We start from the raw sequence: 16,958 nt of genomic DNA, 5'->3' as shown, positions 1-16,958 counted from the left end.
CAAAGGCTTGGTACAAAAGAAATTAGAGATGTCTTTGAAGTTTCTAACTTGAGACACTAAACCCATTGCTGTCGAGTAGCTTGCAACTCCTAGCAACCCTACAGGACAAAGTAGAACTGCCCAGTAGAGTTTCCAGGGAACAGCTGGTGAATTCAAACTGCTGACCTTTTGGTTAGCAGCTGAGCTCTAACCACTGTACACTAAGGCTTCAATTGAGACACTAGCTGATAGCAACTGAAGTAAGAAATACTGCAGAGAATCCCTTTTTCTCCCATTGCTTCTCTCTTCTTTACCTTCATTCCCTCTCTTCCAGACAGCATTGAAACATGTATTTCATATACTAAAGAAATAAAACCCAAAACGTTCTCCTTAAGGTTCCGCTCCTTCCCTCAATCTCCAGCTACCACTCTCTCATTCATTTCCTCTCAAAGCCTACCTACTTTAATAGTCATCTATGCGCACTGTCTCAATTCCTTACCTCTCAACTCACTTAACCCACAATTACCTGGTTTTCAACCTATGGGTGTACCAAACTTCTGAAAAATGCCTGTCCCTTGGCTTCACTGTTCCCTTTTCTTCCAGGTTTTCCTTTTCTGTTTCTTCTCCTTCAAAGCTAACGTTCCCCAGGCCTTAGTTTTAGGATCTATGCTCTTTTCATTCTATGCTTTCTGGGCACTCTCGTCTACTCCAGGATTTTCACTGCCCGCTATCATCAGGTAATTCCCAAATACAGCCCAAAACAGAACTCCAGACCTGCGCAAAGTCTAAAATCCTTAACATGGCCTTGTATGATCTGCCTTCTGCCTACATCTCCTACCTCATCCTTTACCACTCTTCCTCTTTAGGCTACAGGCTTGCTAAACTTCTTTCAGGTCCTCAAATATTCCATTTTCTCTGTTTTTTTACCCACTGTACATATTGTTCCCTCTTCTTGAAACATTTATTTGCTAACTTTTTCTCTGAAAAACTCACTTACCTTTTAGACTTCACATTAAGGTAAGGTCTTCTTGTTTTAACCTCCAAGACAGGACTTGAATCTATTTTTATCCCATCTCCAGTCCACCTTCTAGTTCAAATCATCATCTCTCCCCTTGATATTGCTAAGGAGCTTACAATTAGATCTCCCCATTCCTTCTACTAGAAACCCTGGTAGTGTATTAAGTATATGGCTGCTAACCAAAAGGTTGGCAGTTCAAGTCCGCCAGGAGGCTCCTTGGAAACCCTATGGGGCAGTTCTCTGACCTATAGGGTCGCTATGAGGCGAAATTGACTCGACAGCAACGGGTACGGTACGGTATTTCCTTCTACTTTCTCCCACCAATCTATTCAGCATAGAGTTGCCAAAGTATTACTTTATAAATGGAAATCAGATTTTGCCACAGTATGCTTAAAGCATTTCAGTGGCTACTCACTGCAATTAGAATGAAACCCAAACTCCTTTTCATGGTCTAAAAGACACTGCATAATCTGGCTCACACCTATCAATCCAACTTTCCCTCATGTCACTCTTACCTTCATTATCTACAATGGCTCAGGTGCCTAAAAACACTCCTAGTCTTTTCCTGGGGCCCTGATGCTTGTTGTTGGTTCTATATGGAATGCTCTTTCCCCATCTCTTCCCACGGCTAGGAATCCCTGGGTGGCGCAAATGGTTAAGCACTAGGCTACTTACCGAAAGGCTGGCAGCTCGAGTCCTCTCAGAGGTACCTCGGAAGAACGGCCGAAAGGTCACAACCATTGAAAACCCTATGAAGCTCAGTTCAACTCTGAAACTCATGAGGTTGCCATGAGTCAGAACTAACTGGATGACAGCTGGTTTGTTTCGGCTCATATGGCTAAATCTTTCTCATGCTTTAAGACTCAGTTTAGGTGTTAATTCCTCAGAGAGAATATTCTCTGACAAATCTAAGTAGATCTTTCTCTCTATTATCTTCCAGGGAAATCAGTGCTTATCATACTCTATAATTATATTATTGTTTACTTGTTTATTGTCTGTCTTCCCTACAAGTATCTTGCCACTTCTATTCACCACTGTTTTCCCAGTATGAGTGAATGTGTTTCTATGAACGCCAAGTTCAGTTTCAAAAATGTGAGACAACCATTTGGCAAAATTTAGAAGTGGGTAATATGGGTCTAGAGTTCAGGGCAGAGTTTAGGATTAAAAATAGAAATCTGAGACATATTATCCTAAGCATGGCAGTTAAAATGAATGAGTATATGTAGAACAAAGATAACAGAGTTGAGAATATTAACAAGTGGGCAGAAGCTGAGTCAGCAAAGTAGATTAACAATGCTTGACACCTCAAGGAAAATAGCTGACAATATTTCTGTCAACAATAAAATTTCAACTTTTCAAGTATTATTAGAATTTTGGAAAACTGTATCCATGACTATGAGCTTGACTGGTCCTCAATACTTAGACTTTTCTGATGAGGTCAGTGGTGACAGAAACAACTATGACTTTTGATATCACGTGACAGAATATGTTAACACGTGGAAGGTCTTCATAAACCAGTGAACCAATAATTTCCAAAATGACAGATGAATGCTGTTACAAATTCACGCATGGGTAAAAGATCCATTCAAAGTACAAGACAGGCCAATGGATTTCAATTAACAGCGTACAAAAAGTTCACTGATGTAGCTTTGAATCCCATATTGCAAATAACATTTAAAAATCTACCACTTGTTTTCTAATAAGACAGATATTAAAGTAGTTTGTAAAAATGTAAAACAATGCCACAAATCTCACTAATTGATTTTTTATATTGAAGTCCTCAATAATTTTTAAGCATGTAAAGGGGTCCTGAGTTGAAAAAAAAAAACAAAACTTGAGAACCATCAGCCTAGGGGAGAAGAAGGCTTCTAAGTGAAATATGCAGGCAAAGAACAAGTGAAGACTAAGGAGATGTTACTTACTGAAAGTGAAGGGAATGAGAGGGAGTAGACAATTGAAAAGAATGTTAATCTGAAAAATGCAAGGAAAGTTGGTAAGGATAAAGAACAAAAAGAAGCAACTGAGGGCTCAGCTAAGGTTCAACTACTAAATTTGTATTAGTGCTGGTCATAATTTTCTCCAGCAATACACAGCAGCCTGGGAATAGAAGTAGATGATAAGATAAATGGTGCGTTGGGAATAGGCAAGGTAGACAGGATGATTTTGATAAGGACAAGTAAGAATTAAGGGTACAATCATATTAAGACAATCAAATCTGAAGTCCAATTTAGGAACACAAAAACATGATGAAGTCAAGAAACCTTCATTTGTTACCTAGCTCTTCTACTGAAGAATAAGGAATAAAAAAGGGCCCCTAGTGTTGTGTCCAAGTGCAGAGGCAAAATCAGGCTCTGAAAAACTTTCAGTGTGTTTTAATAAGTGTGAATTAGTAATGAATTCTTGTCTTCCTTAAAAATTCAAATAATGAGCTGCTTTTGTATTTTGGATGTTAAAACCTCATGAGAAAATTCCAGGCACATCTGTTTTATGCCAAATTCTGCTTAATTCCAACACACACTTTTGAGTGTGTTACTGATAATTGACAAAAACTATTAAAGCCTGAAACAAAGTCAGCTAAAAGAAAATTAAGCATTCTATTCTAAAACCCTGGTGGCGAAGTAGTTAAGGGCTACAGCTGCTACAGCTGCTAACCAAAAAGTTCGTAGTTCGAATCCACCAGCTGCTCCTTGGAAACCCTATGGGGCAGTTCTACACAGAGTACTACGAGTTGGAATCGACTAGGCGACAATGGGTTTTTTTTTTTTTTTAAGAGATTCAAATTCAAGTGAAACCTTATTATAAAATGAGAAGCCTGCTTCGTATATTCCTGTTTTAGGATACCCACTGCCTTCGAGTTGATTCCAACTCAGAGCGACCCTATAGGACAGAGTAGAACTGTCCCAGAGGGTTTCCAGGGAGTGCCTGGGTGGATTCAAACTGCTGACCTTTTGGTTAGCAGCTGATCACTCGTCAAGTATTTTCACACTAAAATTTCTCCTGGTTTTTAAAGGAATTTATTTATCACATAAATGGCTGTTTTTTCTGACTAGATATAAAATTACTCATTGAAAACATCTGAGCATAAATAATTTTGTACCATAGTCAACGATACTAGAGAGTACAGAAGTCTTTATCAGTTGCAAGTTTTACAGTTCATAATTAATTTAAACCTAAGCTATAAACCTCTTTGCAATTTCCCAGTCTCTTATTTTCATATGAATATTTTTTTATACTTACATATTTTATTTAAACCAATTGACAACTACTGCCTCTATAATTCTAACTTCTGTGTAAACAAAAGGCCATAGAAAGACTTGGTGTGATCATTACAAGTTAGATGATCTTGGTTGAATCAAATATCTAAAGTGGGCCACAGGTTCCTCATCTATAAAAATGAGGACAAATATGATTTTGAAAAACTGTAAAGCATGACACAAGTGATATTATGATACTTTAAAGTCTTTTAATAAAAAAATATATAATTCAAAGTATCAAGAACTTAACAGTCACATGCTTACAAATTGCGAGTGTAAAAAACATCGGATGTTTGATGAATTATGATTTAGGCATGCTGGAAAAAAGAAAATCTATACTTAAAAGAAATAAAAAGCTTCTATCAAAAAATCTTTGAAATGATGTAATCCACAGTATTAACTAATTCTCACCTTAGAAGAAAAATTACTGATACAACTACATCATTTTATTACTTTAGTAAAATGTTAATCACTGTAATAAACATCCAAACATACTTTCTAATTTTAAGCCAAATGCATTAACTTCTAAATAGATCTAATTTATTAAATCTCAATTTTCTCATACCATGTAACAGAAATTGCTCTATACAGAAAGCCCTAAACTCTAATTTCAATCAGCTACAGCCCCTACAGTCCTGAAAACAAACCACACTGAACGGCTACAAACAGCAAAATTGGGGTTCCCCCTTTTTAGTCACTCTTTAGGCAAAACAAGAAAGTAACTTAAAGCCTGGAGGAAGGAGAAAAGGGAAGAAATAGTTTCTGAAAGTTTATAATTTAGATCATGGGTCAGCCTCATTTTTATAGTTTTAGAATACAGCCAGGTTCATATCATCTACTGCTGCTTTCACTAAAATGGCAGAATAGTTGAAATGAAACCATAAAGCCCATGGCCTTTTACAGAAAAAGCTTGCCAAACAATGATCCAGATCATCAATACTGAAAAGAAAATGAATTCCTAATAAGTCAAAATATTTTCTTTTATAATAAAATTAATGCTACTTCTTGACCGCTCTGACTGGGATCACAACAGAGCGTCCCCACACAGAGCAGCAGAAAAGCGCAGAACAAAAAAATCAAGATCACAGGAGAGACCAGACTTCCTGGTCTGACAGAGACTGGAGGAACCCCCAAGACTATGGCCCTTCTGACCTGGAACTGAAGCCATTCCCAGAGACTGCCTTCCAGCCAAACAACAGACAAGACCATAAAATAAACAATAACACCCAAGAGAAACGCCCTCCTTAGAACAATCAATTATATGAGGTCAAAAGGGCCTATCTGCCCAAAAGCAAAGATGAGAAGGCAAGAAGGGGTAGAAAATCACAATGAAAGAAAACAGGGGAGCCCAGGGAGGAAATGAGGAGAGTGCTGACACACTTTGGGGAGTGAAGCCAAGGCCATGAAAAACACTTATGTACAAACTATTGAATGGGAATCTAATTTGCTCTGTAAACTTTCACCTAATGTATAATACAAACATATATATATACATATGTGTGTGTGTATACACATACATGTATATATACATATATATACACACATACATATATATATAACTGTTACATCTTGACCCTTATTTTGGTTCTGCTGGGATGGCATCACTCTGACCACTTGTTAACATCTCCAGTACAGTACTACTATCCAGGTCCAAGTTGCCATCTCTTCTCCCCTAGATTGCTGCAACTGCCTCTTATCTGATCTTCTCGCTGTCTCCCTTAATCCACTACAGCCTCAGACATGGCAGACAGAGTGATCCTTTAAAAACTTGATAGATCCTGTCACGCCTTTGCTCTAAACCTTCCAATAACCTCCACCCCCCAGTTTCATCCAGAATAAATGCCAAAGTCCTTAAAATGGCCTATAAAGCCTTATAAGATTTGGGTCATAGTGTCACCTTTTATCAATCTCCCATTTCCTCACTCCTCCTTCAGTCACACTAACCTCCTTGCCGTTCCTTGAACAAGTTTGTTTTTGTTCCTTGAATAACTGCCTGGAGTGCTCTTTTCCCCAAACGTCTGCTTAACTAATTCAGTTACTTCCCGTGTTTGCTCAAATCTCATCTTAAAATGAGTCCTATCCAGGCCAACCCTATCCTGGAACTTCCTAATTCCTTACCCTCTAACTATTACATATACTTAATTTAGGTTTATATTATGTTTACTGTTTATTTTTCCTCCCACCCCCTGAGTGTCAACTGCAAGGATCTGAAATACTGTTCTAGTTTGTGGAAAGAAGGGAGGGAGTATAAGTGATGCTAATGAACTAAGCAAGTGAAAAGATGTGCTTTTCTTTAAAAATTATTACAGGCATTTGAGCAGGAGGGAAGCAGCGAAGAGTAGAGAGCAACTTCCAAATTAAGCAAACAATTCCAAACCTTTAAATTGCTAGTTGAAAGCCTTTAAATTAAAAAAAAAAAAGTCAAAAATATGCTTTGTTTTAAAAAGGATTTGCAGAGAACACTATTGAAAACAATCAATTCAATTAAAAAAAACCCAACAAACTAGGTGTCACTACTGCAGTTTATTGTTTTAACAACCATTTCAAAATATTTTAACTTGGCCAATCAGTATAACTTCATACATGGAATACCTCTAGATACAATTTTATAAATATCTACCTGAAACATCTTACAGGTCTAACTTGCTTTCAAAAGACAAAGGAGATTGGGGTAGTCAATTCAAAGCAGTTAGACTATGAAATAATGCCAGAGCTGGTGTCACATTACTGATGCAGTCATGTAAGAGCAGCACATCAGCGTCTTGGGTCTCTTCCCACAAACCCAAATGAGCACCACAGCAATCATTAGCAGTCTTATGCTTCTGAGAATGAATGAACACAACAATTAACATGCCAAACCAGCAACAACAACCCCCTGGTTCAGAGGTGATAACTTAAAATACGTATTTGGTTTCCTCAAAATCTTGATAAATGTAAGACTTTGAAAAAAAATTACATATCCACTATATAACGATGCTCTTTGAAAAGCAATAAAAGAAACAAATCTTTCATTTTGATATGATACTTACTGAACTAATCTTGATGAGGAACTTCTCCATGACTAAAATGTGACAGAGCATTCTAAGATGTCATTATAAAGTTCTACTTAAAAAACTGCTTATTCACCAAATAATATACAATAATACCTTGTGATTCTCAAGGCAAGGCATGAGAGTAGTTTTTGACTTGGTCTATGATTAAGCACTTTATAAATTAATACAGCAGTAGCTACCATTTACTGAATGTTTACTGTATTTCAGATATTTTGCTCAGTGGCTAAGTATATTTACTTAACCTTTCATCCACATAACAATCCTATAAAGTTGGCACTATTATCTGCATTTTATATAGAAAGAAATTGAGGCTCAAATAAATAACTTGAACCTAGAACCCAAGTCTGCCTATTCTAAAGCCTATACCAAAACCATACCAGAACTGTCTGCCTGAATTCTCTTCAAATTTGCAACATAATATAAATACAAAAGAGGCTAAATATAATCTTATTCTACATAGCAAAATGGTTAGTAAATTCTGACTGATTAGAATGGAGGTATAAATTTTCTTAATCCTTCACTTTTGCACATTTTAGGGCTGCTTAATATTAAGTAAGTCAAAGTAGGAAACAAATTTTAAAATAAAATCTGTAAATGCAAGTGTCCAAGATTCCAGAAAATATTAGTTAACTGACCTAATTAAATGTGTAAAAAAGGCAAACTCATTACTTGTAGGGTTTAGAAACTCAAAGAAAAAAAAGAGAGAGCTGTATTAGGAGTTGGGAGATGTGGAAACCACTCCCAGCTCTATCAATTTGTCCAGTTTTGGCCCAGTCATTTAACCTTCACAACTCATTTTTCTCATCTGTTAAAACAAGGATGATGGACTAAATAACCCAACTGACTGTAAGACACCATGCTTCTAATTTACCTGGGAGGCGGGAAGGGTTATTTGCTACAAATACAAATATTTTGAAATTGGAACTCAGATTTACTGTGTCAAAATTTCCAAAAACAAGTATTCTCTAAATAAATGCTTTAATAACACTAACCCCCTTAAACCCACCGCCACACTGAATAGCTATTATTTATTTGCCTAAGGTAAGTGTTTTACATGCTGCATACATTACTGATTCTTCCGACTCTGAAGGCTATGCTCCTAACTTTACCTAACTTCACCATAATCTTTATCTTAAGTCACTTTAAGGAATGTGCCCTTTGTGTTTCAATAGCAAAGCTTAACGAATTAGAGATAATTACTAGTATAAAGCGCCCAGCACAGAGACTAACACGACGCAGAAACTGAAAAAAATGGTTATTTTTATTTCATTATTATTTGATTATTATTACTAAGATGTCTTACATAACTAAAATCCTGTCTGGGTAACATTACACCAGCACAGTAAGTGCTGTGATCCATATTCCTTTTAAACTGCAATAGATACTAAAGTATCTCAAAATCAGGAATATTTTGGGCCAAGAGAACACTTTGAAGCACGCAACAATCTACTCATATACCTAACCACATAATTAAAATTCAAACGACAAAGTTACTTTCTGGAATTAGCCTCCTTGACTTTCCTGTGAACTTCCCATTCCAAAAACAGGCTAAAGTGTTAATAAAAAGCAACAACATAAAGCCTTGCTAGGGGGTACAGACCCAGATCGCCACAGTTCTTGAAAAACTGACACTGGGGCACAGGGCACACCCTCAGTGTCACGCATTGCAGCCCAACAAGGGGCCACCCTTTTTCTTTCTACCCAGCCAAAGAGCAGCCCAGAGCGGCAGAGGTATTTTGGGTCTTTAGTGGCCAACTGTAACCATTCTTCTCAACCTCTCCACCCCAGAGCAGGTAGGCCGTTTCTGGAAAGTCCAGTTTCAGAGCTGAGCATTGGGATCGGGACACAGTGCGAGCCAAGCAAAGGGGTTGGGGCGAGAAGCCTCACAGCCAGACTTTCTCAGAGCAAAAGATGCGACAGCTGGAAGTGAGAGCCCAGACAAGGTACCTTGCGTCCAGCGGCAGAAGATGGTGTCGGAGAGGCCGGGGCTGCTCTTGGTGCCCCACACCAGCTCCATCAGTTCTTTAGTCAGTTCGGACATGATGGGGTACCAGCGAGCGGGTTTTCGCTTTCAGGACTCCTGCCCCGGAACATGGGGAAGGGGCGGCTCAGGAGTCAGGAGCTGCGGCGACGGCGGTGGCAAATGAGCTTGAAAGTAAGACCGGAGGAAGGCGAAAGAAGAGAGCGAGCTACATGCAGGAACCCACCGCCTGTCAAGCCCGGCAGAGCTGCAGCGAAGACTTTCCTGTACCGGAAGTGCCAGGGCCACTTCCTGCTCTTCCATAGCTTCCGCCCCCACATTAGGGAGGGCCGGGAACCACCTCCCCGGAAGCGGAAGTGGGCCTGGCAAGGGGCGTAGGAATTCTGAACTCGGCCCTGGTCTCTTCGGTGAGGCGGGAGTTTTTTGTTTTTAGATTTCTCGTCCAGACGGCGTTGGATTATTTGTACTTTCCAGGAACACAGCCTATCTCCGTAAACACTATTCTGGTCTCAGCTGGAGGCTCTAAGGCCAAAGTCCTGGGTCCTAGAACATAAACCTATTCCTTAAAATTTGCATTATTAATTATGTTAAACTATAATTGTAAGATGGTGGTTGAGTGACGGTCAAGTAACATCTTTGTGTAAAGAGCCTGTGTTCTTCAATAAATCATATAAAGCGTACCAGCTAATACCTAAAAACGTACCTGGCAAATGTTTATTGAAATGCCGGTAACCGGTGTAATGTAGAATTACAAAGTTATTTGTAGGCAAAAGATTCGAAGCAAACTGTTCGTAAATGGTGGAGCATTTTCATTTCCAGCTTTTGAGCATGTACCCATAAAACCAAACCAAAGCCGTTGCCATCAGTTGATTCTGACTGACGGTGACCCTGTAGGACAGAGTAGAACTGCCTCATAGGGTTTACAAGGAGCATCCGGTGGATTCAAACTGCTGACCCTTTGGTTAGCAGCCAAGCTCTTAACTGCAGCGCCACCAGGGCTCCTGAGACTGTAATATGTGTATTCCACCTGGACTAAAGTTCAGGTTTTATTCATTGACTGTCGTTACTAGTTTTCGTGGAGTCTATTCTGACACAAGGCGACCCCATTTATCAGAGTAGAATGGCCTGACTCAAGACGGCCCCATGTGTTAGAGAACTGCAGAGTTTTCACCGCTGTGACTTTTCCCAAGCCAATCGCGAGAACTTACTTCCAAGGCGTCTCTGAGTAAATTTGAAGCACCAAACTTTTGGCTAGTAGCCAGGCCCTTAACTATTTGTACCACCCAGGGACTTCATTCAGTTAAATTTAGTTTGTGTAGAAACTTCTATTTATGCTGAGAATTTATATTGGCCGACCTTTGAATTTAGAATGAAAGGGCAAAATATGATAGTTTCTTTTTAATTTGTGTTATTTTTGGTGATGGAAAGTAGGAAGGGTTTTCGTACTCCATGGAAACCATATTACCTTGGAATTTGGTATTGCAAAGTTGTTAGGAAGTGACACTCTGGGCCAAACAGGTACCTAGCTTTTGTTCTTCTAAGCAAGTTACCTACTTTCCACCTTGGCTTTTCTCTCTCTAAAATGGGGATAATATCTATTTCACCTATTGTAATGACTAAAAGGAAAAATGAATGCTTGCAAAACTTTAGTGCAATTCCTAGCACATAGAAAGCATTTATAAATGGATCAGTATTTTTGACCCAAAGAATGCATTTTGTGGGAGTTTGCTGCAAAACTATAAAGTTTTCTGACTTTTTGCTCATAGTTTCCAACCATTTTTGTATTTTAGTTTAATACTTCGTTTATATTCCCTAATTTCAAATACACTCAGTTTCATGTATGGGGAATGCCTTTGCATTGTCTAATTAAAATAAATAAATCTTAATATAAAAACTTCCATGTTGAACCCGAGAGGGTTTTGCTAATTTATACTTCATTTCTAACTTTTCATTTCTAACACCCTTTGCTGTAGTTAAAGGAAATTGCTCAAAGTGCCTAACTCATATCAGTGTCTTTCCTCTTGATTTTTCTTACTCTTGGGATACTGTTTACCCTATTTTTGGAAATCAAATTTCACCCATTCTTCAGGACAGAGTATAAATGCCACTGTCTAATAAAGCTTTCTTCACTCATTAGAATCTAAAGTAATTCTAAAATAACTTCTGAGATGCTATAGTACTTTGTCTGTAACTTGCTTATGGAAATTACTGTCTTACTTATATTTGCAAAGAATTATTTAGTTTTCTCCTGGGATAAAAATTTACGGAAGCCAAGGACCTATTTCTTAATCATAGTACCCGACACACACTCTGGAACACCACCACTAAAAAAAAAAAAAAAAACCACTAGATCTCAATAAATATTAGTTGAATGAATGAGACTTGCCTTTGCTGGAACTTAAAAATGCGCTATTTTTCAACAAATGAGGGGTCAGGGGAAGTAGTACTGACTGGTCCAGTTAAATGTATAATATTAGCACGGTAATTTAAAATTTACATGATACTTTCACTTTCTGAAACACATCGAACGGGCTATGTTCATACAGGCCATAGGGGGCAGATTTCTAAGTTCAGAGGTTGTTTGCACTATAAACCCTAGTGGCATAGTGGTTAAGATCTACAGCTGCTAACCAAAAGGTAGGCAGTTCGAATCCACCAGGCACTCCTTGGAAACCCTATGTGGCAGTTCTACCCTGTCCTATAGGGTCGCTATGAGTTGGAATCGACTTGATGGCAGTGGGTTGGGCTTTTTTTTTTTTTTTTTGAATAGATTTGATTACCTCTCTTTACCAAACCCAAAACCAACCTCTTTGCTCTTGCTGTTGAGTCACTTCTGGCTCATGGCAACCCCATTTGTTACAGAGTAGAACTGCCCCATAGGGTTTTCTTAGCTATCATCTTTCCAGAAGCATATTGCCAGGCCTTTCTTCCTTGGTGCTCCTGGGTGGGTTTCAACTGCCAACCTTTAGGTTAACAATCAAGGGCAAACTGTTTATGCCACCCAGGGACCTAAGTTACCTGTCTGTAGAGATTGGGAAAAAAGTTGTATTTTCAAAATGCATTTAAGAAAAAATAGAGAATTTCTTGATCTGCAATTTTTTTAGTTTCTAGTGACGCTGACAAAATCCTGAGTACGTGTTGATGTGCATGTCTTTCCTATCTTTTGGGTTATATTCCTTATTTGCAATGTTTTAAATTTTCAAAATTAGCAATGCATATTTTAACAAAGAATATTTGGTTAATGTTATTTCTTAATTATTCATCAGTTATAACATCAATTGTGAACTTAAACTATGGTAGAAAAGCAAATTAATATTCTTTTTTGTTTTCTTACTCAGTAATTATCACTGGTTTGCTGCACTTACATGTGGTACTGGAAAATGTCGTATTTTTGTGATAACTTGATATTTATGTTAATTTTCATTGAAGTATTTGTAATGCTCCATAACCCTTTGGCATCAAGTTGATTCCAACTCATAGAGACCCTATAGAACAGAGTAGAACTACCCGTAGGGTTTCCAAAGCTGTATAATCTTTATATGGTGGCTGCAACAACGGGCTCAAGCATAACAATTTTAAGGATGGCGCAGGACTGGGCAGTGTTTCCTTCTGTTGTACATAGGGTTGCCATGAGTCAGAACTGACTTGACGGCACCTAACAACAACATAATCTTCACAGAAACCTACTGCCGGATCTTTCTCCCGTGGAGCAGCTGGTGCGTTCGAACACCAACATCCTTTTGGTTAGCAGCCAAATGCTTAACCACTGCACCGCTGCACCACCAAGGCTCTTTATATTGCTCCATAGTTTAGCATATTAATTTTTTTTTTTTTTTTACTTAAGACCATCTTTGGTTTTGAATAAACTGCTGTATACATAGTTTGTATGAATGATCTTTAGTCCTAAAAGAGAACAGTGAAAATGCAGGGATGTTCTGTTTTTATGTGAGTTTTATTAGTAATACTTCTCTTTCTTTCCAGTTCAAGTAAGGATGCTTAGATAAATCAGGGCTGAGATGTCCATAGTGATTAATTCGTCACAGCAACAGGCTATAATTAATTATTCATTACAAAATGCTAACTCTGTTTAATTATTTTCCTGTCTTTCCCCAAATCTTCCTGCCATTCCCCAAATCTTCCTGCCAAATAAAAGCACGACAGCTTCATTACCTGATTCCTAGCAATTACCATGAAAAGCACAGTACTCCAACTGAAAACCCTTAACCTCTGTAAAAAAAAAAAAATTATCTGTATGTAAATATAGATGCCTATACTTTTATTTTATGGTGCTTTAGTGTAAGTTTCTCATTCAAAAATTTATATGCAAATTGTTTTGTGACATTGGCTGCAGTCCCCACAGTGTGACATCACTCTCCCCCTTTCTACCTTGAGTTCCGTGTGTCCATTCATCCACTTCTCCTGCCCCTTCTTACCTTCTCGTCTTGCTTTTGGGCAGGAGTTGCCTATTTGGTCTGGTATATTTGACTGAACTAAGAAGCACGTGTGTTATTGTTTGTTTTATATAAAACCCCGAAATACCCACTGCTGTCAAGTCGATTCCAACTCAGCAATGCTATAGGATAGAGTAGAACTGCCCATACGGTTTCCAAGGCTATAAACCTTTACAGAAACAGGCTGCCACATCTTTCTCCGGTTGGGTGTCTGGTGGGTTCAAATTGCTGACCTTTTGGTTCGCAGCTGAGCGCTCTAACCATTACACCACCAGGGTTCCTTGAATGTTTTACAGGCCTGTTTAATCTTTGAAAAGTGTGCTTCAGGAGTGACTTCAGTTCTGAGTTAGCAGAGTGTCCACGGGCCATAGTTTCAGGGTTTCTCCAGTCTCTGTCAGACCAGTAAGTCTGGTCTTCTATTTGTAAATTTGAATTTTGTTCTACATTTTTTTCCTTCCCTGTCTGGGACTGTTTATTGTGGTCCCTGTCAGAAAGGTCGGTGGTGGTAGCTGGGCAAGACCTAGTTCTTCCGGGCTCAGGCTGGCGGAGACTGTGCTACATGTGTTCCTTTAGTCCTTTTGGCTAATATTTTCCTTCCGTCTTTGGTTTTCTTCATTCTCCTTTCCTCCGGACGGGATAGGATCCATAGATGTATCTCAGATGGCAGCTCACAAGCTTTTAAGACCCCAGGTGCTACTCACCAAAGTAAGATGTAGACCGATTTCTTTATAAACTATGTTATGCTAATTGACCTAGATGCCCCCTAAGACTATGGCACTCAGCCCCAGCAACTTGGTTCCTCAAGGTGTTTAGATATGTCTAGGAACCTTCTATGACTTTGCCTTGGTCAAGTTGTGCTGACTTCTCCTATATTGTGTGTAGTCTTTCCCTTCACCAGAGTTGACACTTGTCTACTAGTTAGTGATTTCCCCTCCCCACCACTCTCCTCCGTCATAATCATCAAAGGTTGTATTTTTTTCTCTGTGTACACCTTTTCTAGAGTTTTTATTACAGTGGTCTCTTAAAATATTTGTAGTTTTGTGATTGACTTATTTCACTCAGCATAATGCCCACCAGATTCATCCATTGTTGTTCTTTACTGTTATATGGTATTCCATTGTGTGTATGTACCATAATTTGTTTATCCATTCATCTGTTGATGGGCAGTTTGTTTGTTTCCATTTTTTTGCTATTGTGAATTGTGCTGCAGTGGACATGGGTGTGCATATTTCTATTTGTGTGACGGCTCTTATTTCTCTAGTATATAATCCCAGGAGTGGGATTGCTGGATCCTATGATTTCAATTTCTAGCTTTTTAAGGAGGCACCATATCATTTTCCATAGTGGTTGTACCATTTTACATTGCTACCAGCAGTGCGTAACAGTTCCAATCTCCCTGCAACCTCTGCAGCACTTATTATTTTCTGTTTTTTTGATTAGTGCCAATATTATCAGTGTGAAATCGTATCTCAATAGTTTTGATTTGCATTTCTCTAATGGCTAATGATCAAGAGCATTTCTTCATGTGTCTACTAAACACCTGAATGTCTTCTTTGGTGAAGCGTCTGTTCATATCCTTTGCCTGTTTTTTAATTGGATTATCTGTCTTTTTGTTGTTGAAGTATTTTGTAGATTTTAGAGATTGCAGTCAAATTTTTTTTTTTTTTTTTTTTTTTTTTGCCAGTCTGTAGGTTCTTTTTTTACTCTTTTGGTGAAGTCTTTTGATGAGTATAAGTGTGTAATTTTTAGGAGCTCCCAGTTATCAGGTTTATCTTCTGGTGTTTGTATATAGTTAGTTATGGTTTGTATTGTCTTTATGCCATGTATTAGGGCCCCTAGCATTGTCCCTACATTTTCTTCTATGATCTTTATCATTTTAGGTTTTGTATTTAGGTCTTTGATCCATTTTAAGTTATTTTTTTGTGTATGATATGAGGTATGGGTCATGTTTCATTTTTTTACAGTTGGACATCCAGTTATGCCAGCACCATTTGTTAAAGAGGCTGTCTTTTCCTCATTTAATGGACTTTGTCCCTTTGTCAAAGATCAATTGCCTGTAGATGGATGGATTTATATCTGCGTTCTCAATTCTCTTCTATTGGTCTATGTGTCTGTTGTTGTATAATTACCAGGCTGAGAGCTACTGGCTTAGGGAACAGAAGGGTTTTTAATGCCACAGATCTATAGCTCCCACTTAGCTGCTACAGGTAAAGTGGGCTTCGGCTGGGAATACTTTCTGCCTTGTCCCAATATGGCCATGCCAACTGGGCCAGCAAGGCATGGGTGATCGGAGGGGGTGGAGGGCACTGGAAATCTATGGATCTCCACTGCTGGTGGCTGGGTGAAGGGTAAAGGGGCAGGGGCCTCTGGACTGGGGCCATGAGCTCCTGGCTTAGAGGGTATGGCGGTGTTGAATGCCACCATACTGGTGTTGGAGCAGGAAGAGGGGATGGCAGAAGAGGTAAGAGTGCTCCTTAGCCCATGGAGCTCTGGCAGGAGATGGGGGACTGGGGTGCTGAGTGTGGTGGGTTGGGTGTGTACACTTAACTTTCACAGGGCTGGAGGCACTCCTGGCTGACTCAGGAGGTGCGTGCAGAGTCTCTCCAGCTTAGCTGCACCAGGTGGGGTGGATGTTTGCTGAGAATGCTGGTTGCTTGTCTCAATATGTCCGTGCTATGTAGATTTGGCTAGCAGGACACTGGTGATCTGTAATTCTCTGTTTCTGCTGTTTTTGAATTATCTCTCCTTCCACCTGTTGGTGAGTCCAATTCTTCAGACTTGTCTGATGCTTAAAGGGTTACTAAATTGTCATGTGTTTTTGATTCACTTTGTTTTTTTGTTTGTTTTTTGGAGTGGTCTTTGTTGTAAGAGGGACAACGCTGCCATCTTGGTTTACTTCAAGACACCTAAAACTACTTTCTCTTGCATATCCTAACCTCATCTCTGTAGAATAATTTTTCTAACCTTAATGGACTAGGAGAATGGTGTGCCTAAAGCTGAGAGAGCAGGGTTGCCGTCCCAGTTGCCCTGGAAGGCAGAGCTGAAGCCCAGGGCCAAGGGGCCTCCACTCAGAACCTGGAGAGCGTGGCCAATACCTAGAATCTAGAGGGGAGGCCATTGTGTAAATTGTCCCGGAAAACAGAGGATTATTTTCATACCTTTGAGGGCTAATATAATGTGTTTTGCTAACTTGCTTGGTGCTTGTTATCCCTTCTTTTCCTC

General features: G+C 39.0%; 1 protein-coding gene across 2 annotated transcripts in view; it reads right to left on the bottom strand.

The window, feature by feature from the left end:
- The window catches only part of MINDY3 (MINDY lysine 48 deubiquitinase 3), a 104,870-nt gene extending 95,304 nt beyond the window's left edge, over window positions 1-9,566 (bottom strand). For both annotated transcript variants that reach the window (XR_007517077.1, XM_049881928.1), the window contains exon 1: window positions 9,252-9,566. Coding sequence is in view for 1 of the 2 variants with exons in the window: in XM_049881928.1 (XP_049737885.1) it covers window positions 9,252-9,345 (94 nt within the window). In the remaining variant the exon portion in view is untranslated. The remainder of the gene's footprint in view (window positions 1-9,251) is intronic.
- Window positions 9,567-16,958: the final 7,392 nt, after the last annotated feature.

This window comes from Elephas maximus, chromosome 4, assembly GCF_024166365.1.
Source record: "Elephas maximus indicus isolate mEleMax1 chromosome 4, mEleMax1 primary haplotype, whole genome shotgun sequence".
Taxonomy (NCBI): domain Eukaryota; kingdom Metazoa; phylum Chordata; class Mammalia; order Proboscidea; family Elephantidae; genus Elephas; species Elephas maximus.
Note: the sequence above shows the minus strand (reverse complement) of the source record. Positions and strands in the feature narration are given on the sequence as shown.